At 39.4% G+C, this 23,799-nt stretch overlaps 1 protein-coding gene across 1 annotated transcript in view; it reads right to left on the reverse strand.

Annotated features, from left to right (window-relative positions):
• LOC136885757 (neuroligin-4, X-linked) overlaps positions 1-23,799 on the reverse strand; it is a 318,812-nt gene that overhangs the window by 224,774 nt on the left and 70,239 nt on the right. The window contains exon 2 of the mRNA XM_068230342.1: positions 17,594-17,794. Coding sequence (XP_068086443.1) covers positions 17,594-17,794 — 201 coding nt within the window. The remainder of the gene's footprint in view (positions 1-17,593; positions 17,795-23,799) is intronic.

Here is a 23,799-nt window from a genome sequence, read left to right on the forward strand (position 1 = left end):
TAGACCAAGACGACGATGGTTAGACTCGGTTTCTAACGATTTAAAGATAAGAGGTATAGAACTAAATGAGGCCACAACACTAGTTGCAAATCGAGGATTGCGGCGACGTTTAGTAAATTCTCAGAGGCTTGCAGACTGAACGCTGAAAGGTATAACAGTATGTATCTATGTTCAAAAGGATTAGATAAAATTAAAATCAACCTGAGGAAGTGTCCACCACACCATATTTCTTAGGCTATGTGCTAATTGCAAGTGTTACTACGTGGTGCTAAGTTGAGCTGAGCGAAGCTGCGATGCGCATGTGCCGTGTGAGTCCTATTACAGCGCAGTGCTGCGCTCTTCTGACTGGACAGAGTAAGTAAGGTACATTCGATAAGAAGAATGACGGGACGTGCGTTGCTATTTGAAAATAGTGTTGTCAACTTTTAACTTGCCGATGATGCAGGGAGTTCAACATGTTGTTGAGTATACTGTGATATTACACAATATTGTATGCGATTTAGAATGTTTAGGTGAAGGTACTTTGATTAATGCAGAACAATTTATGGTAGATGAATCGTTACGAATCTTTAAAATTAGAGTGAACAGTTCTGTAAACTGCTGTGAGAGATCACTTCTGTGTTTACTTCAACAGTTCCTGCGGATACATGAGGTAATGAAAGGTACTTTTCATAAATAATAAGCACTGTAGTAACGAAGCGATGATAATACATTTCAAAGATATTTCTTTGAAATTAACCTTCATCCGTTCGCGCGTAAGGCAGATTGGCCGCATTTTTGTATTAAGTCGCACATTTCTCGCCTGAGAGTTGAGAAAAGCCTGGGAGGGATAAGTATTCCTTAGTTAGCCATCTCGTCGCTAGCCGGAGTTCGATTTCAGCCAATCCACCCCTCCCTATCATCCCAGTACAGTCCGGAAACTGACGGTGACCGCCAACTGCCGTCTTGCGAGCAGAAGCGACAGTTCAGTTATTTTTCCATCCCTCAACAGAGGACGTAAGTAAATACTTAGCTATTTTTGTTATTACATTCCAAAAAACCCACGGCACTTAACGCCCTTGAAAGGGCCTTGGTCTGCCCAGCGACCGCTGCTCAGTCCAAAGGCCTGCAGATTACGAGGGGTCGTGTGGTCAGCACGACGCATCCACTCGGCCGTTATCCTGGGCTTTCGAGACCTTTGCCGCCATTTCACAGTCAGACAGCTCCTCAATTCTAATCATGTAGGCTGAGTGGACCTCGAACCAGCCGTCAGGTCGAGAGAAAAATCCCTGACCTGGCCGGGAATCCAACCCGGGGCCTGCGGGCGAGAGGCAGGCACGCTACCCCTTACACCACGGGGTCAGCTGGAATTATATTCGCCTTTCGATTAACTTGCGTGGAATAAAGTGTTTCCTGTTTATTTTATCGTTGAAATATGGCTTCATTTTTCTCTGCCAGAAAATACTAAGGATGAGTTACCGACCTAGTTACCAGCTCTTTTGTTCAGGGCTCAACTATACAGCAATTCCGAAGAAATTCTTCGAATTTTGGAGGAACTGGGGAAGGAACGAGAGAAAGTAACAGTTCTAGATTTGTGTTATCATTTTAAAGAAAGAAAGAAAGTAAAGAATGTAAATATATAGACTTAAACCTCTTTTTTCTTTTGTATGTTTCTCTATACAAGCCAATTTTTGGGTGAAATAGTAAATAAAAAGTAAACTTGAAGGACTGAAAATGTATTATCATTTTACTATCCAAAAGATAAGAAGAAATAAATTGATTTTGAAGAATTCTGCAATTACGTAATAAATATTTCTGTGAATTATTTAATAAAATATTTTTGGTCAAAATTGTGCTGATCAAGTTGCCGTCCACGCAAGGGGAAACGTGACGCCAGATCGCGCGATCGGGTGAAGGTTAACAGTAAATTACTTTTAAATTGCAGTGCGATTTTAGGCAATAAATATATTGAAAGCTATGTGTTTCCACTTAATTGTGGATTCTAAACATTTGGAAATTTCCTTCCAAGTCCTGTCTACCTAATCCCCATGTATTTTGTCCCACAAACATTCTTTCGCGTGAACGAGAGAAATAAACTCCTCTTCATTAGCTTCCATCGTACGCAAATTTAAGCAAAGTAGCGTCAAGATCAATATGTCTTGCTAAGCTCGCTGTGCTGTTCGATGCTTAGCGGCGCGATGGTGCAACTCGTCAGTCAATTACGACAGCCATGTATAAAATAATGTGTTTGTTTCCTTGAGCGATACAGCGCTGTTTAGCACCGCGTAGCAGCGTTTCCAATTAAAACAAGAAGACCTAACGCCATGGCACTAGAGCCCTGAAGGGACTTGGCCTACAAAGCGACCGCTGCTCAGCCTGAAGGCATGCAGGTTACGAGGTGTTCTGTCGTCAACACGACGGATCATCTCGGCCGTTATTCTTGGTTTTCTAGACCGGGGCCGCTATCTCACCGTCAATAGCTCCTCAATTCTACTTTGCTATTTGCTTTACGTCGCACCGACACAGGTAGGTCTTATGGCGACGATGAGATAGGAAAGGGCTAGGAGTAAGAAAGAAGCAGCCGTGGCCTTAATTAAGGCACAGCCCCAGCATTTGCTTGGTGTGAAAATGGGAAACCACGGAAAAGCATCTTCAGGGCTGTCGAATGTAGGATTCGAACCCACTATCTCCCGGATGCAAGCTCACAGCTGTACGCTTCTAACCGCACAGCCAACTCACCCGGTGCTCCTCAATTCTAATCACGCAGGCTGAGTGGACCACGAACCTGCCCCCAAATCCAGGAAGAACTCCCTTACCTGGCCGGGAATTGAACCCAAGGCCTCCGGGTAAAAGGCAGCCACCCTACCCCAATTAGGAAATAGCTTTAGAAAAACATAATCTAAAGAATAATCACAGTATTAGCTTCATTTGGCCAAGAGGTACAATTTCACACTTTCTTTCGTTGATTGGAGGCAAGGATATAAACTGAAAAAGCGACTACAGGACAAAATAATGATCACTATCACAAAACACTCTGCTTCTATCCTCACAAGTCACCTTTTTGGTTCTTTGGCTGAATGGTCGGCGTAGTCGCTTTTGGTTCAAACGCCCCGAGTTCGATTCTCGGCCGGGTCTGATAAATTAACCTAAAATAGTTATTTCCCGTGGCCCGGGGACTGGGTTTATTGACTATCCCCTACATTGATGCAACTCACACATCACACTGTCCTCCACTACAAAAACACGCAATTACCATACAGGGTAGATGCCCCCCCCCCTTTCAAGCCTTGTCGGAGGGTCTGCCTTACAAAGACTGCACCTGACTGGGAATAATCACACGAAAAAACTTTGTGACACAAAATTTGAAACAATTTCTTGTGATAAATAAATACATAAATAAATCATATAAATAAAATTGTAGGAAATCTGCCATCAGTAATTTGATTTCTTCAGCCTTATTTTGATATATTTATCCGTTTTAGGTCAACTCAAGAGCGTATCAGTAGATTTTAGCTTTCGTATTTTTTTTTTTGTTTGTTTGCCTGTTTGTTCCACCATCAAGGGTAAATGGTTGATTGGATTTCGACCAAACTTCATATTTAGAGTCTACTCATCCAGGAGCAGATCTCGATATGTCTAACATTTAAAAATCACTGAATAGACTGGGGTTATTGGAACACCATAGCATATGATATTTCTGTTCGTTTATGCAATATATGTTTTTATTCTACGACGGGTAATAAAAGAGATCGAAAAATTTCACGATTGAAAAAGCCTAAAGACTTAAGAGCTTAAGTGAAATAGATGCTTACGAAAAATTAGATGTTTAGTTCGTTCCATGGGACACTTGGTACATGTCACTTCAAGGTGGGTTAACGGGAAGAACTGAAGAGCCAGTTTACTTACTTCGACAGAGCTGAAAATAAGCGAGGTAACAGCAACGATGGGCTTAATGAGTCTTCAGTGATAGCGCCATGCCAGTGGTCAGAGAAACAACAATATGTAACTGAAAAGCAGGGAGAATTTCGCACAACTTCGAACCGGGAAGTGTACCGCACTATAAATTCTGAAATGGTCCTCGTTGTGTTTCAAAGTTGTTCAGCTTTATGGTACATCATGTTAATGCCGGGTGCTTTCGGAGAAAAATATCAGTTAAACATGCCGTATTAAACATGTGAATAGAGGCATGTAACATCACGTACATTCCTGAAGGAAGTGTGTAATTTATTGCAAATTTCCGTGCGAAGAACGGGTTCAGATGCTAGTAAATCAATCAATCAATCAATCAATCAATCAATCAATCAATCAATCAATCAATCAATCAATCAATCAATCAATCAATCAATCAATCAATCAATCAATCAATCAATCAATCAATCAATCAATCAATCAATCAATCAATCAATCAATTAATTAATCAATCAATCAATCAATCAATCAATCAATCAATCAATCAAACAATCAAACACGGAACTAAATTATCCTGTATTATTCTTTTACTCATTCTTATCCTGCCTTACACCGGGTAGTGGGGCTTACTGAAGAACTCCCAAACGTCCACTCACGGTAAGATAGTGTAAAACCACCTATGGCTCAGTTTCACATACCTGTCTTAGAAGTAAGTCAAAAACAAAGTTGATTCTCTCTCTCTCTCTCTCTCTCTCTAGTCATCAGCTGTGTGGCTACTTGGCAGCAGCTCTCTGTTCTTCACGTTTCTCTGCTTTCCTTCTCAGTTCGTAGTAGCAATCACATCTCATGTCATCTAATATTTGCGTCATGAACTATAATCTTGGTCGTCCTCTATAAGTTTTTCCCTCTATGGAACCATCTATTGTTTTATTCAATAACCCATCACGTATAAGTATATGGCCTATTAGGTAGTCCAGCCGCCTTTTTATTTGTGTCATAAATCATCTTCTCCCTTCTGCTCCTCTAAACACCTCTTCATTCGTGACCTCTTACCTGCAACTAATTCTCAGTAATCTCCTATTGCACCAAGCTTCAAATGCAAGTAGACTCTTTGTAATGTTGAAGACATTTCTTATCAGACAAAGTAGGGATCCCCATACTACGAAAAACGTAAAATTAAGCAATTTCCTCAATTGTGTCGTAAGTTGAAAGGCTAAAGGGCCCTAGAAAATTTCAAATTGTGAGTCTTGGGTTGCTCCATCAATTGCATCAAATTATTTTCATGTTTATTTCACTATAGAACTTACTACTAAGAGTTACAATTCTTGTTTTATTTTCCACCTAATTCAGTATATAAAAATGTGTATTGTCTCTAGAAGGACATTTTAATACAATACAAACATTAACAGGGACATGTTTCGCTCGTTATATCGAGCATCTTCAGCCTCTTTAAACGATTATCTCAAGGTTGAGTCTTTACATTGAACCGTCTTATAATTAATTTGTTCGTTATAATTGTTTTACTCAATCCTGAGTGAGAAGGTTTGGTTGAAATGCGTCCACCAGATCTCCACTTTTAGGAATATACTAACGGATAGACATACAGACATCAAAAGGTAAAGTTCTATCTCATGTTTCCTCGGTGTTCAGTTACATTAGGTAGGGTTAAATTTCAAGCCGAGAGAATGATTATGCATCCTATAATTTTCTCCTGTTATGGATCCTTCAAATAACTTTCGGTGTGCGAGCTGAGGGTGTCCGTCACTGGCTGCACAGAATGAACCCCGTACAAAGTAGTATTTTTCTCAGTCATTTGAAGAGTAAGCGAAATTATGTTGTTGTTTTTCCAACCCTTGTTCCGTTTCCCTACGGGGGCGGGCATGAGGTGAAATGAATCTGTCGTGGCGAGTTTTATGACCGGATGCCCTTCCTGACGTCAACCTCATCAGAGTTAATGAGATGATATGAATGACGTGATATATGATAGTAGGGAGAGGGTGAAACCCGGTGCCGGCACACAGCCTAGCACCAAGGGTTCTGCTCAAGGCTTAACGTCTCCATCCGACGGGCGAATCACCATCAACAGCGGCATATGCCCTCACTCCATATGAGCACTGCGGAGAGGTTGAATTTAATCCAGGCTTTTTTTTTTTTTTTGCTACGGGCTTTACGTCGCACCGACACAGAACGGTCTTATGGCGACAAAATCCAGGCTTTTGGCTCGCAATCTAGTGATTCGAAATTGTATACCACTACCTCCCCTACCCTGCCGGCCAACATTCTGATGGTGAAATTTTTTCGACCAACGGGACTCGAACCGGCTATCCTCGGTGTCATACCGTTTAGACTTCAGCGCCTTAACGATCATGGCCACCAGCGGGCCAGTAAGCAAAAGTATGTACATAACAAAAATTATTTGAAATGAAGGGGCGTTGACGTATAGTCCACAGATTTTACATATAATCAATAGTGCAAGAGAAAATTTTAAAAATACAACCTCTTCTGGTCCTCCTATAAACTCCCAGTCTATTCAGTTATTTACAAATAATATGTATGTCAAAACCTGCTCCTGGGTAATTCGACTCTAAATATGAAGTTCGGTAGAGATATAGTCAATAGTGTAAGGAAAACAGGAAGAATACTGTTGGTCTTCCTATAAAGTCTATTCAGTGATTCTTAAACGATATGCATATTGTAACCTGCTCCTGGATGAGTAGACTCTAAGCATGAAGTTTGGCCTAGATATAATCAATAGGCCTAGTGTAAGAGAAAATTAAAAAAAATACCTCTTCTGGTCTTCCTATAAACCTCCAGTCTGTTAGGTGGTTTGTAAAACGTATGCATATTAAAACATGCTCCTGAATGAGGAGACTCTAAACATGAAATTTAGTCTACCTATAATAAATAGGGTAAGAGAAGACTGAAAAAACCCGCTTCTAGTCTTCCTATAAACCCCCCAATCTATTCAGTGATTTTTAAATGATGTGCATATCGAAACCTGCTCCTGGATGAGTAGACTCTAAATGTAAAGTTTTGTTGAGATATGTTCAGCCGTTTACCCGCGATGATGGTGCAAACAAACAGACAAACAGACACGAAAGCTAAAATTTACTTATATGATCTGAGGTTGACCTAAAATGGATAAATATATCAAAAGTTGGCGAAATAAATTACATTAAAGACTGCGGACCCACTTGAATTTTATTTACAAGATAAAGAATATATTATCATATTTTATTATATTTTATTTACCTAAATTCCCTACGATGTTTTCAACATTGAGTTGCTTACCTGATGGGCTAGAACTATGGATTTTTCTCTTTTTTCTAATGTCCAATTAATTCATTAATTTTGAATCCAGGAGCTAGTTTCAGTGTTCGGATTCGAACAGAAGTATTTGTATACAACTGGTAACATTAGCTTAGAAATGTGGTCACATACAACCACATAGCACAACAGTCAGCAAGGACTCATATCCAATGAGAATGAAAAGTTGTGGCGCAATCACAGAACCAAACAAATACCATTGTCTTCCCTTTGGACGGTAAATCGATCTCCTTTTATCTTCGTTGGGTCCTGCCCCCTTCCAATAGCAAACTTCCACCCTCTCTTTGCAGCAAGTTGAAGTAGCATCCCTCGTGCCCTCATCGCTTACAGATGGTCACCGTTATTATTTGGGACTTACGTTAAACTTTGTCTAGCACAGCTGCCTGGCTTTAAGTTTACTTCTCAAACTTTATGTGTCTAATTCTTTAGCAGAGTGCAGACGCAGAGAGAGATTAGCGGAGGCTCTTCGCAAGCACCAGGTTAATTCAACTGAACGTACGATGCACGAACATAGATTTTTATGAACCTTTCCTTTTCTACCCTAACGAGTTCTGAAACTTCGTATGATGATGTTTTGTGCCGTCGAAGAGAGCTATCAGTAGACTCTGGATCTATAATCAGTAATAGGTTAAAATGAAAACTTATTTGGTTATTAGGAAGTATCAGCTAGCCCGCCCCACCGTTATGTAGCGAGAGTAACATAAATTCTAGGGGTTCTGATGGACGAACCCCTAATTATTGTTATTATTATCAAGCGTATGGAATTTACGTAATGGACAAGTATATACAATATTATACAAAAGAAAAAAACCTGCAAAGAATACATGGTACTAAGTAGGGAACAATAACACATGGATATATAAATTATTTATCCACTGCACTAGGGATACTGAGACATCAGCAAAGTCTTTCCGGTCTTCACCATAAGCACGCAAAGGGCATTCGTCCATTATATGATGCATGGTCTGGACCAATGCACCACAATCACACGCTGGAGAGTCCCTGAAGCCCCACTGGTGAAGGGAGAATGCAGATCTTCCACAATTAGTGTTTAGTGATGACCACTTTCTTTTTGGCAAACTGAAACCAGCTGGGGCGTGGTTTGGATTAAAGAGGCTTGGCCACTCTGGAGCTGTACCAAACCATTGCGCTCTCCATTCCTCTTTTAAATTGAAACCAGCATCCATTAGATTCTCAGCTGTTTTCATTGGTGGCTTACGGGATTTCAGCATTTGTCTCCAGAGATCTGCAACATCCCTAATGATTATGCAAATCTCTTTCCATAATCGTCGTGCAGGTTAGAGTAAGTTTGCATTCTAACTTATTAGTGCCTAAAAATCCGGATCCCAGCTAATCAGATATTTCACGAAAGAAAGAAAAAGCTGAATAGCTCAAAGTCCTAAAATACCCAATTTTCTCAGAATTGTAAGGAACGCACATTTACGGAGAACACAAAACTGCAAATGGCTCGCTCTGTTATATTCCACATTATCAACTATACATCTGAGACCTGGGCAATCAAACAGGCATGTAGGCTTACCAAGGAAGAACTAGGCATCCAGACTAGACTTCCGAGAGAAATAGCCAGGTTTGCCTGCGATACTTCGGACACATCGCCTGAAGACCAGGCAGCTTGGAGACGCTTTTGGTGGAAGGAACGTTTTTTGGCAACAGATGTGAAGAAGACATCAAACCAAATGTGTGGGCCAGCTGTCGTTCGTGGTGGAGAAGACAGGTAGTGACAGATCGTCAGACTTCGCGAAAGCAAGTCTTGAAAGAAACGAGACGAGCTGCTGGATTAAGTGGTGTGTTACGAGCTGTCAGTGGGGAGATGGCGTAGAATGACATTAGCAGACGAATAAAATTGAGTGGTGTTTTTAAAGTAGGAGAGATCACAATATGAGGATAAAGTTCGAATTCAAGTGGACAAATTGAGAGAAATATTAGTTTAGAGGAAGAGGAGTTAGAGACTGGAATAATTTACCAAGGGAAGTGTTCGATAAATTTCCAGATTATTTGAGAAGAACAATTTAAACAACTGATAGGAATCTACCACCTTGGGGTACTAATTGAAAATCAGTGGTGATTGAACATCAAAAAAGACAGGAAAGACGTGAGAAGCAAAGACTGAGGAGGAGGGCTTGTTGATAAACCTCTACTCTTCTAATCGAAACCGACTTTGAACCTATTGGGTCGTGTTACTTACATTTAGACCATGTTGAAGAGATGTTAAGTACAGAACAAAAATGGCCAACCGGACACCAGTGGGATCCGAACCCAGCTCAATTGGTAGAGCAACCAACGCGAAATCGGGAGGTTGTGGGTTCGGATCCCATTGGTGTCCGTTTGGCCATTTTTATTCTGTACTTAACATCTCTTCAACACGTACTAAATGCATGTAACACGACCTAATAGGTTGAAAGTCGGTTTCGATTACAATGTGGTCGTGAAAATTTAATATTCACTGTATTTTTCTATTAAAGATAAAGAATGAAAAACCCATGGCACAACAGTCCCGAATGGCATAGCCTACGAAATGGCCGCTGCCCAAACCGACACCGTTATTCTTGGACTTCTAGGACGGGACCAATCTCACCCCCAGGTAGCTCCTCATTCGTAATGACATAGGCTGAGTTGACCCAAGGCCGCACTAGATAGACAGGCCACAAGGCTCGGACCGTGACGTCACGCTAGTGGCTGGCGTTCAGCATGGCAGTGTAGGGCCCGCTCTCACTTTCACCATGATATTGTTCATTTATTCAACCTTAAGGATAAAATTGAACACTCCTTCAATTGTGGCTTTACTTAGGCTTGTATACTACAGGAGTTTTATGCGGGGAGAAAACTGGAAGGGCAGTACATGTACATTTCTTTACGTAAAATTATGATGACATCTGTCACTTGTAACTCAACACGGTATCTTTAAAAGATTAGAACGCATAATACGTATACAAAAATTTTAATGTTACTAGGAAAATGCATGATGGCAATTCACAACAAAAGTCTGAAACCTTTCTTAGAAATTAAGCTGCAACTTAAAACTTACCTAAGAATTCCTAAGGTCTCAGTTTATACATTTTTATTTTCCTGAGGATTTCTTATTCTCAGCGATGAGTTTATCTACGGTAACTTTTCTATTGTTATTCAATAATATATTACAAAAGATGTATATACATCTGTCAACGAAATGTTTAAAACTATTTATTTAATCACAGCATGTTTAAACATTTTCGTTTTCCAGAACATTGTTGACAAGCGAAGTCAGAATTTTTCTCTGAGAATCCTCATGTAAAAACATTAGTATACAGGTTTACATTTTGTAGCTCTAAAAGAGTCTGGTACAACACCTTTTGGTACAGGGCAGGAGCAAGCCAAGGCCGCACTAGATAGACTCAGACATTTTTTTGTCTGACTCAGAGTTGTCAAAGTCAGGATAAGTTGTCAGCTTGATTAAGCCAGTTATTTATTAAGATTTTAAATAAATGACCAGTATCAAACAATTTTGTGTGTGTGTGTGTGTGTGTGTGTGTTTCGTCAAATGGATTTTGAAAAGTGGTTTGTAAATTGCTTTTGCACAGCTTTTCAAACATTTTCCTGCTATTATTAGAAATTATGCATTCTACCTTATAAGCTATAGGACTATCTATTAATACTTTAAAGACTTGCAAAGTTAGTTCTTCTAAGAAATGTCATATTAGGTTCTTACATGGAAACAAATCAACAACGTCTTTATTTTTTTCAAGACTGGATGACAACATAAAAGTTTGTGCAGTTGTAGCTAATGTAGTGTTATTTTCTCCGCTTTTACTACTAAAAGCAACTCCCTCTACCTTTCCTCCTAGCGGGCGATCTGGCCGTGCGGTTAGGGGCGTGCGGCTGTGAACCTGCATCGGGAGATAGTGGGTTCGAATCCCACTGTCGGCAGCCCTGAAGAAGGTTTTCCGTAGTTTCCCCATTTTCACACCAGGCAAATGCTGGGGCTGTACCTTAATTAAGGCCACGGCCGCTTTCCTCCAGCTGTTATGCCTCTCCTATCCCATCGTCGCCATAAGACCTATCTGTGTCGCTACGACGTAAAGCCACTGGCAAAAACAAAAATAAAACCTTTCCTCCTTTATAGTTCAGCTCACGTTTTATGTAGACTCCATTCAACAAGTTACAAAATATTTCATGCTCCTTTAAGAATTTTAGTTTCTTTTTTCAAGTAATTCCAATGTGAATCATCAATACCCGAATTTCCCGTGCCTAGTTTTGCAGTAAAAGACTGTGAATAACCAAGTGGGGCATTGTAAGAAATGTTGACTGTCTTATCTTCTTTTACGCCCCAGGAAATGCAAAAAATATTGAAGTGAACCATGTTATTAGAATACAGGAGTAAGATACTTTCTTTGCAAAGGCTATATTTAACTGTTCCTTAAAAAAATATAATTTATCAGTAATGATACACTCATTAACTTCACTTTCAATTTCATCGATTATTTTGTGTACAGATTCTATTTTGTCGTGGACAGTCACTTTTGAGTTACGAGCAGGTCTAAACAGGAAGTTATAAATACTTTTCTAATTTGACCATTTTAATATCTTGCCCCCATCACCTAATGCACGTATATCAGGGTTATAACTCATGAAAATATCATGTTTAATGGATTTAAAATCAAGAGCCTCGGTTAATGTTAAGGAAGTACCAATTTTCGGAATATTTTCCTCAGTCACATACATTTTGAAAATACAGACTTTGGCTGTTAAAGTTGACGGAAACTTTGTCCAAATCTAATTTGCGTTTAATACTGAAATTACCCTGAACGTCGTTGAAGTCCTTGATCCTGTCATATTCTTCCTCAGCTTTCTTTCTTTCCTTCCTCTTCCCGTTTTTCAATTTCTTCTTGTCTTTGAATAGGATTTTTGCTCGTTGTTGGAAGATTTTTTATACAGATAGGCAGGCACATTTTAAAACTTAGGAATAGCATCGTTTGAGAGTTTTAAATGGTTAGGTTTTACAGTTAAAAGAGACTCATCAGGTCTTTTAACGGAATCGTCCCTAATTACGAAACTTCGTCGAAGTGTATTATGAACACAACTGAGCTTGCTGAAGGGATGAATTCGGTTCGATGGATAGCTATGATCCACTTTTGTTTCCGAAACACGCCAGTAGGAAATTTAAACACTGAAATATTAGGCTGTTTTGAACTGTAGTTTATTCTACAACCAGGTATACAACACGACGTGGCCATAATTCACAATGTTCACACACGTTTAAATCATTCAACACCATCGATAGCCTCACTGCTGCGAAGTTCAGATCAGCTTATAAGTCACTGGCGAGAAGTGAAGCGGCTGGCGACTAGTGTGACGTAGCGCCCGAAGTGGAGGGGGAGCCTTATGGCCTGTATATCTAGTTGGCCTTGGTTGACCTCGAACCAGCACTCATATCCACGTAAGCATTTTCTAGCGTACCCGGGAACCGAACCCGAAACCTCCGTGTAAGACGTAGGCGCGTTGTACCTAGACCGATCCGCTGTTTCATGTCATATGACTGCTATATTTCCTTCAGAAATGTCTCGGTTCATATTTAACTCCTTCCTTGGCAATTATTTCTTCTTGCCCCAAATTCTCGTGGTTTTCAAAAAGTACTATTAAAGTCCTATTTTTGTTCATAAACCTCTATCCTGGACATACATGAGGTATTCGCGTGTTGTCAAGAAAAATTAATACGCCCTCCAAGAAGTAAACAACTCACTTATAACCTATCAAATGTTACACTATAAGTATAAATAAGGCATTTTTGGAAACTCCAGGAGTATTTCCCATGAAATGAAAGAAAAACAGAGATTTGAATGAAATTGCATATATCTCCAAGAATCTCTGTTTTTAAAAATGCCCTTCGATCGTGACTGCATTGTTACATGTCTACGTCTAGCTTGTACGGATTGTCTTCTTATGACATAAAGAAAAGACACATTTCCCACACTTCTCCTGTTTTCCACTGACGTAGGTTATGTGGCACTTTCAACGATGTAGTTACATTTGTCCTTTACCGATATCCATTTGGGATGGAGGAGTGTAACCCATCCCCCCACTCCATTTAAAGAGCCTTAAATATTTGGCAGAGTCAGGTATCGAAACCTAGCCTAGTCAGTTGATTCTTTAAAGACGTGGTGGTAGCAGGAACTGATCTATCTAAGTTCTTTACAAAATTAAAAAAGAAATTGTCAAGAGATAAATTAGTTAACATTACAGCAGTATTTAAGTCAGAATATCCTCACGCTAAATTAACAACGGAGAGACAAAAGGGGAGGAAGGAGTGAAAAAGAAGAGAAGAGAACCGGTTTAATTAAAGCGTAGGGAGAAGAACGATACAAAGTATTTTTAGCTTAATGAATGTGAGGCAGAAAAATAAGATGGTTGATAATAAGAATGTCTAACTATAATTAAGAAACGTAAATTATTTAAAAGAAAGGGTAGAATAATATAATGCTAAGTTGTTGAAGATTAAAATTATTGTGGATAGAGAGGTGTTCAATCTAATCATATTAGGACAAAGCGTCAGATTAAAGAACATGCCATAGCTAATATTTTAGATGTTAACCCTACATTGCATGAATTTATTTACACCCACAACTCTGACGTAAAAATATTATTTGAGGGAGATTGTACAGTATATGTAACATTACATTGACAACATATTTTTGATGAATTTGATCATACTGGTGAGCAACAAGGGAAAAATTCAGGAATGTGCAAAAACGCTACATCATGCGTTGAAGGCTACTTATGTACAAATGTTACCCAGTACAGTATATGAGCAGAATTATTGTTTATTACTTATAATAACATAGAAAACTAATAAAACTATTTTTAAATAATTAAAAGAGATTTATTACATTGAAGGAATTAGAAAATAATAGCTTACTCAAATGGATAGGTCATGTCCGCAGTTCGACTGATGTGATAGCCTTTGAAACAATCTGCATTCTTTTTTCAAACAGAGTGCTGCTCGGTCATGGCCATCTATCAACGGCAACTTATTTCAGATGACCACCAGCCATAACATATAGATTGCATGGTTGCTAGGTAACACTGCTTGGCCATCCATCCATACTTCACATCACAGCCTGCAGAGTTACTAGCGTTACACTTTTGTCAAGCTAACTTCCGTAACGCATATTTTCAGATGATCCCCAGATATATGACATTTATGTCAAAAGTAATTACGAATATATTTGATAAAGGTAATCAAATCCATGTTGATTAAACGCAATATAAATTACAATACAGTACATATTATTATTATTAATTATTTGGACTTAATTCTTGCAGCATTAATGAAATAATCATTAAATAGAACACTATCAATAAGTACTTCAAGTCATTGTTGCCCATAACCTTCAAACATGCATCTGAAATAAATGCCTTAGCTGCATGATGTAGCAAAAACGCTACACTCATATTCCCTCTTAGATATACCTGCTCCCTTAACAAAGCTGCACGTTGTTCTTCCTGGGTCTTCTTGACCTGGTAGTCATAGAGTGGAGAGTCTGATTCTACCCAGCACTTCGCAATCGAAAAGTATGTGTTGAGCTGATTCCTCTGCGTCCATGCATTTCCTCCATATGTTATCTCTTATTACTCCAATTCTATGTAGGTGTTTTTTTCAGATGGCAGTGTCCTGTCTACAGTCCTACTACCCATCTTATATTTTCTCTGCTGAGTTTCAACAGTTCTTTAGTATGCTTCTTGTTTGGTCCTTTTATCAGTTCCTTTGCAAGCCTTCATCCTGGAGTATTTTTCCAGTTTTCCATTTTTTTCTTTTGTACCCATTTTCCTATGTAGTGTCGGGCTCGTCCATAGAAAATTCCAGACACAGGTTCTGGGCTTACAAAATATGTTTCTTCCCCTTTTTCTGGCCAGTTTATCTGCCTTTACATTTCCTTCTATACCTGCATGCCCTGGTCCACATATTATTTTGACATTATTCTACTTTGAGAGCTTCAGGAGAACCGAGTGGCAATATCGGACAATTCTGGATATTATCCGGACTGCCTCTAGTGCCTTAATGGCCGCTTGGCTGTCGGTAAAAATGAAAATGTTCTTATTGGCCGTAGCCTTAATTAAGGTACAGCCCCAGAATTTGTCTCATGTAAAAAGTGGAAATCACGGGCTGCCGACAGTGGGGATAGAACCCATTATCTCCCGAATACTGGATTCTGGCCGTACTTAAGTGACTCCAGCTATCGAGCTCGGTTTTCTTTCTTCGGTTTAGGATATCTTCCCGATTTACTCCAGATTACTGAACCTCCCTTAATCATTTGTCTGAAACTTTAGGTCTAATGGCGAGTGTTATTGGCAAAGTGTGGATAACTATCTGCGTATTAAGTACCTGAAACGCATCTGTGAGCGATCAAGTGGCTGCACGGTTTGGTTCACGTAGATGACAGCTTGGATTCGGAATATAGCAGGTTCGAACCCCACTGTCTGTAGCCCTGAAGATGGTTTTTGTGGTTTCCCATTTTCACATCAAGAAAATACTGCGGATGTATCTTAATTAAGGCGAAGGCTATTATTTTCCCAATCCTTGCACCTTCATCTACTTAGGTCGGCGAAATCGTTCGGTTAGTGTGACCTTAAAACGGTAACAAAATGACGTATTGTATGCCATAAACCTTACGGCAGTGCCTCAAACATAGCATACGTTATTTAAATCTTACTCCTTTACCAAACCGCAAGGCACAAGAGCCCCGAAGGGCCATGGTCTACCAAGCGACGGCTGCTCATCCCGAAGACCTGAAGATTATGAGATGTCGTGTGGTCAGCACGACGCACGACGAATCCTCTCGGCCGTTATTCTTGGCTTTCTAGACCGGGGCCGCCATCTCACTGTCAGATAGCTCCTCAAGTGTAATCACGTAGGCTGAGTGGACTTCGAACCATCCCTCAGATCCGGGTAAAAATCCATGACCTGGCCGGGAATCGATTCCGGGGCCTCCGGGTAAGAGGCAGGCACGATACCCCTACACCAGGTCACTTTACTCTTTTACATGCCGAATAAGTAGAACAATATTATTATGTAATCGTAACGTACGGAAAATTGGCCATCTGCAACTCTATTTCCAGGAACTAAGAAACGTAATCACTAGACTCGCCGTATACAAAATTTTTGCAAAAACATAAAATATCATGAACGAAACAAAGAATGTATATGTTCTCTGTGTGAGAAGCCATGCGACAAAAACCACATAACACTGTGTAGTAAAAGGGAAAAGAGCAGTGTTGACTGTAGCAAAGACTAAACCGCCTCGAGGATCAGTAAATCACAGTATGTTGTGCGACAATATTTCATGCTAACTTTGTAACCTAATGTTGTATCCCATTATATGGCCATCTGGCTGCAATAAATTCTTATTATTAACTCTATTTCCAGCCATAGTCTGGACTGGTAAGGTCTCCTTACCTTCCTTATTTTTATTTATTTATTTATTTATTGTCTTGTTTTATATGGCGGGACTCAGGCTATGAAGCCTGTTATTCTGTCCGACCATACATACACCTACATGAAGAGTTAAATATACACTAAATTATCCACAGTTTAATATCTTAAGGTAGCAATTAAATGTTTTAATTAATCTAATACTTAGCTATGATCTAATCCTACTATGTTATAAGAAATTATTATTATTTATTAACCAGGTTTGACAGAGTTTCTTAAAGCGGAGGTGGTTTGACACGCTCCTAATTTCAGCAGGTAGGGAATTCCAAATTCGGCTGGCGGCGACTATAAATGATCTACTGTAGCCAGTTGAGCGGTGAATGGGAATGCTTAGTACTGCGGTGGACGATGATCTGGTAGGAATACTAGAAGGTGATGCTAGGTAATGGAATTGTGTGGCAAGGTATTCAGGTGTGTTAAGGTTCAGTATACGATGTAACAGGGAAAGAGTGTGTAAATTTCGTCGCTCTCTTAAGCGTAGCCATGAAAGCCTACCAAATGCGGGAGAAATATGGCTCAATCAATCAATCAATCAATCAATCAATCAATCAATCAATCAATACTGATCTGCATTTAGGGCAGTCGCCCAGGTGGCAGATTCCCTATCTGTTGCTTTCCTAGCCTTTTCCGAAATGATTTCAAAGAAATTGGAAATTTATTGAACATCTCCCTTGGTAAGTTATTCCAATCCCTAACTCCCCTTCCTATAGGCCTAAATGAATATTTGCCCCAGTTTGTCCTCTTGAATTCCAACTTTATCTTCATATTGTGATCTTTCCTACTTTTATAGACGCCATTCAAACCTATTCGTCTACTAATGTGCCTTTTGGAGCTTGATGGAAAGTGAGGTACGGTACACATAACATAGTACTCTGGAGTAAAGACACAACTCACCTGCTACAACAGTAGGGGATGTCATCAAGAAGTGGATACACGCCGCCCCTGTTCCATGACCCAGCAAAGTAACGTTACTGGGGTCTCCTCCGAAGTGGACGATATTTTGTTGCACCCAATGGAGTGCTGCTATCTGGTCCATGAGGCCGTAGTTGGCGACCCTGGCCTTAATCCGTGGCGCCAGGTTAGCATTTAGGAACCCTGAAACATGACAATATGAATGATTGCAATGAAACTTTCGTACACTATTTTAACAATTAACAGTGAATTATGGGGTGATTATTGTTTTAAAATTAAGACTACTTAAATGTGACAACCACTGTTAATCTTAAAAATTTACTGCCAAAATTCGAAGCAAAGTTGAAATCGTCTATTCATATAAAAAGCTAACGTGTATGTTTAAAAAAAACTCAAGCTCTTAAACCAGAGGGAGTTAAAAGGTGGGGTTTTGCACTACAATCTTCCAAATCGTCTCAGTAGTACACGAAACATCTTTCATTTCTTGAACAATCTGATGGGGGTCAAAGGAAGACCTAGTATGCAACTCATAGACAATATTAAAGGCAACCACACCTATTGCCACTTGGAGCTTTCGGTCGAAGAAGGGAAACGCTTGGTTATACATGCATGTTACATACCAACCTTAGGGTTGAGGAGCAAAATTATATTATTTAAAATTAAGCAACCTGTTCCTCAAATACTAGTCAGAAGAAAAAAGAAAGTGAGCACGACCTTTCAGATTACAATATAAGGAAATGAAAGGGAATGCCCACTCAGGGCGTGAAAAGGAAAGACTCCTAAGGTTTCGCATACCTAACATCATGGGGTTGGAAGAGAATGAAACGTATGGTTGGATGAAAGTGTGAAGCCTCGCACAAGTAACTATATAGAATCACTGCCAGACTCAGCTAGGGTATGTTCACTCTCAGTCATTTCTCCTGTAAGAACCAACAATGTTTAGTTGAAGAAGAAACGACATCGCACTAGAATGACTGTTGAATCTTCAGTCTGCTGTAGTTTATTCGGTTCAATAGAAACCACCAAAAGCGATAGGCTGCTTTTACGGCCTGCTGTGATAGCTTACTTTACAGCAGGACCTTGCTCTATTCTCTGGAGAATTAACCTCGATCTCATGAATGAGTATGGAATAATATTGCTTTCATGTGTGGATTACTTGCTTCAATAGAACTGTATGTTTCTTAGTTCTGCATTGTTCTTCAATTGTTAATTCTAAAACAATACGTTCATTACGTATTTTCTTGAATATTTTCATTACAGCCAAGTAGAGACTTCGACTTAGTCGTATGTTGAAGTTCCTGGAAAGTCTGCTCTGAATATTTCATCCCAGTTTTTATCATTAAAGTAAATTATGACTAAGTAACGAAGATTTGGCAGTGACCGTAAAGGGAATCTCGAGGAAAATCACTGGAGGAATCAGGGATTAATTAGGAAACTCCATGTTTCTCTCGGGGTTAATTTTCTGTAGCTTGCTCCAGGGTTGTTACTCCTAGGAATTTAGGCTATGCGTTTACGCCCCTAATAGTGTGACACATAATACTGTTTGCACTACGGCACAGGATTAACGATTTCGCATTTAGAAAAAGATGTACAAATTTAACGAGTCGATATAAGTAACTCGCAATAAGTTCAAAACGTTCAAAAATTGCAGAAAAACAGATTAATTCAATACAGATAGATTTTATCTTTATTTATGGTATGATGAATGTATATACATGCTTGAATAGTTTCAGGATAAGTGCGCGTAGTCAAAAGTCTGTACACTAGGTCTAGTTTTTTGACCCAATCAATATGCGGAGAGTGTCCATTAGCTTTCGTTTGAAAGCTTGAATTGGGAAGTCAGCGACAATTTGGTGGACTGACTGAGAAGGTGCCCCACAATCACAATTTGCAGAGCTAGTCCAAATCAATTTGCACAGTAGATAACCACATCTGCCTTGTCCAGTTCTTATCCGACTGATGATTCTCCACTGTTGCCTCGGAAGATCAAATCCTTGTACGCGTTTAGAAGAGTTCTCAACTAGATGTTTGTTGACGAATGAAGAGTGATCCCACTGGGCTTTCCATAAACTGTTAACATTAAAAGAGCTTCTTTCAAGATCTGTTGCTGTACGCCAGGGTGGTTTCCTTGATTTCAGGCGTTGATGTTGATCTTGATGGATGGGTATTTGGGGGTTCTGCTGAATGTTTTTCCAAACCTTTAGGAGAGCTTCTGATCGTCTTAGGGCTGGAGGTGGAATGTAGCTAAGAACAGGAGGGCATAGCGTTTTCGTGCTCCGAATGAACATTGCCTGATTGAGTTGTAAATCAATCCTCTTAGTCTGAAAACTATTGATCCAGAAGGGGCAGCAGTACTCAGAAACAGAGTATGAAAAGACTAATGCTGATAATGTATATGCATAAAACGCAAATATGTGTGTTTCACAAAACTCAAGCTCTTAAAACAGAGGGAGTTAGAAGGTGCGGTTTGTACCAAAATCTTCCAAATCGTCTCAATAGTACATGAAAAATTTTACATTTCTTTAAAAGTCAACGGAAATATACTATTAATAATAATAATAATCCATCGTGCAGTCGCCAGGATTAAATGCATAGATTCACTGTCACTAGGCAATGCACACAAGAGAGGTGATACAAGTCAAGGAGAAATGTTAACTCCATGGGGTAGGAGGACATTTTTGGTCCCCGACATGAAGACCCATATTCAGTAGTAATATGCGGAACTGTTTCTCTGTGTACGGGTGCAATGCCGAGCCAAATATATGGCAAGCAGATATTTAAAACTGTTAGATGATTTTCTTCCAGGTCAAGACATGCCTTCATTAATTATTTTATTGCTTTTTATCAACATTTATCCGACATTCATTTGATTCACTTAAAATTTTCACGCATTGCTGTGTCACAGAGCCGCAAGAAATGAAGCTGTAAACGTCATCAACAAGCATTCTTTTACAAGAATTACCCGGTGTTCTACAAATTTACAAATCTCTCGATACGACATGTCATAGAAATGAGGCTGTCAACTACGTGACAGAGCTTTAGAACAACTTGGAGTCACCTAGAGTACCCTCGAACATCTTGGAGCTGAAGATTGTGGCACCGATTATCCTTGTCAGGAATGTGATGCCGAATATTATTGATGTAGTATTCCTTCCTGAGACTGAAATCACCACTTCGGTTATACAATTTCAATTTCGACGTCTGCAGTTCCCCGTTTCGCTATGTGCATCAACAAGGCAAAAGGACAATCGCCTAACGTTGTAGGACTCACACTTCGGAGAAGGTGCTTCTTCCATGCTAAACTGTACGTGGGTTGTTCAAGAGTTTAAAAGACGAACACACTATGCACTTCAGCTCCAAATGGAAGGACACTTAATACAGTTTACCCGGAAGCTCTATAAGAAAAAGTTAGTTCGGTTTTTTGTACAATATGGTCTTTCATAATGTTTTCATATTATTTGTACCATCCACGAACACGGTATCTTAAGCAGCGAAAGTATAAATATAATTAAAAATAATTTAATCCATGCAATTTATGTAAAAAGGATGTGTGTTAATAAATAAGGGCCTATGCTCTTTTTATTTTAAATAAATACTATAAAAATAAAACATCTAACGGTTGGATTAATAAACGTGGGCGAAGTTGCGGCTACTGCTTGTTGTCTTCATTGGCGTTGTTGAGGCCATCACGCCTTCCCTTACAGTAAACCAATTATCTTCATAAATAAAATCGTAACGACCGTGTGTCTGTACATTGACTATTTTGGCGAAATTTTCATTCAGTTATCCGTTTCAGGTGTAACAATGACCATCTGCATATATTCAGGCTTTGGTGTCCGTTTGCCTGTTTGATTGTTTGTTTGTTTGTTTGTTTGTTTGTTTACATGCATCTTATAACTTGAAATATACTGGGTATATTTCTACCAAATTCATAATTAGAATCTACCTGCCTTAGGTAAGTTTTAGGGCCAATATTGTTTCTAAATTCCTAAACTGACTGGATTTTTTATATGAAACCGTGATTCTACACTCTCACAAGGTATACTCAACCAAACTTAATGGAATTCTACCTGGTGTCATGTCATTTCAAGGTGTGTTACAGGGTTTAAGTAAAGAACCTCTTTCCTCTTTTCGATATAACAGATACTAAGAGGCTTTCGTCAACGATTGGTTTCACGGGTGTTCAGGGACAGCGCCACTCCCGGTTTCCGATGAACAACAACATGTAACCGAGAAGTGTGGAGAATTACGCAAAACTTCAGACCAGGAACTGTACCATTCAATAACTCTTTGATCATCCTCATTCTGTATCCACTTCACGTTTGACTACTGCCACTTGATTTTGTAGAAGAATATCAGTTTAACAAGCCGTATTCAACGTTTGAATATAGCGATGTAACTTCGCATAAATTCATGAAGGAATAATGAAATCTATTACTAATTCCCGAGCGAAGAACGGGTACATATGCTAGTTATATATTAAAAGGATTATTAATGCTACCATAATTATTACTAAATAAAGCACAGTTAAACGCAATCAAAATATTTTATAACAGAAGTAAAACTCCACCACAGTGAGACATATATACTTACAACAACAATAATAATAATAATAATAATAATAACAATAATAACAATAATAATAATAATAATAATAATAATAATAATAATAATAATAATAATAATTGTACCGGTTGGTACACCTATACGCCGCACATTAGAAATTTCCGCCTTAATGTACTCCTCCACAGTTGAAACTCTGAACTTTAAAACTGAATTAATTCAACCGTTTATCAGAAGATGTCCCTGAGTTAATTTCGAATTGTTTTTGTTTACTAATTATCAAGAAGTGTGGACATTCTCTCACAGATGTCTCTACCAAAAACTATGATCATGCACCCTGGTGCGAAGTGATGGAACTTTTCTTGAAGATATTTTATACTCATAAGTTTTCCTATAACTAAATTTCGTTCTTTCATTTGTGGGTTGGCAATATAAATCTTTTCTTTCCGCCAGTATTGAAGTTAACCAATCAATAATTTCTGTCATTAATTTTCAGCCAATTGTGTCTTTCTTCCCCAATTTTTGATGTGTAAATTTTAGTTAGCCAATAAACGCCTGTGGGTGTGTCTTAATTATTCATGAAAGGTCTCGAATCTTCCCCGAGAGTATAAAAACTGCTGATTTTCCTGGCTCCCGACCACTTCAACATCTAGCTTACTGTATGGAAGTATAGCAGGGGGCGGGTAGCGCATCTTCCTTCGGGCAGCAGCTCTTCAACAAAGGTAATGGCCTTTTAACATCTTTATTTCTTAGTAGCTCAGCAGTTTAGCCCTCGGGGAAGGTCCGAAACCTTTTCAATGTAAACGTACTTCTCTAAAAATGTAACATAGTGCCGGCTTATGTAATAATTTCTTATTACCTTACTGTAAATCGGGAATAGAGAGTGCTTTACCCTCTCGAGCTCCCCTTCATTTTGAGTTGAGGTGACTACGTTTTCATAACTGATTTTCTACTCTTAATGTATTAAAATTTTCTTATACGAGTCACCTCCCTAGTTTGGGAATAGCCCCTGTATCATCGGCCTAGTGCCCCTTAGGTTTTATAAGGTTTCATGTAGGAGTGCAAGCAACGCCTCCATTCATCTTGGTATTTTGGGCCATTGAATTAACCTATTACTTTCCTTTTAAGGCCCTGTAGGCTGGGTACGAGATACCCCTGTTTAATTCTTGTAAGTTGTGCCTCGATGGCAAGTCATTGTAAAGCATAGTATTGCCTTTAATAGGCTTGAAAGATTGAGAGCGGGTCAGCTCTTTATGGTGTTTTGAAAGGTTCCTCACCGGGCGAGTTGGCCGTGCGCGTAGAGGCGCGCGGCTGTGAGCTTGCATCCGGGAGATAGTAGGTTCGAATCCCACTATCGGCAGCCCTGAAAATGGTTTTCCGTGGTTTCCCATTTTCACACCAGGCAAATGCTGGGGCTGTACCTTAATTAAGGCCACGGCCGCTTCCTTCCCACTCCTAGCCCTTTCCTGCCCCATCGTCGCCATAAGACCTATCTGTGTCGGTGCGACGTAAAGCAACTAGCAAAGAAAGAAAAAAAAAAGGTTCCTCTAGGAGGCTTGACATTACTAGGTGGGAGCAAGTGCTCCAGGTAATTAGGGGATTTCTGCCTTTTGGTAATTTGTGGT

Source organism: Anabrus simplex, chromosome 14, assembly GCF_040414725.1.
Source record: "Anabrus simplex isolate iqAnaSimp1 chromosome 14, ASM4041472v1, whole genome shotgun sequence".
Classification (NCBI taxonomy): domain Eukaryota; kingdom Metazoa; phylum Arthropoda; class Insecta; order Orthoptera; family Tettigoniidae; genus Anabrus; species Anabrus simplex.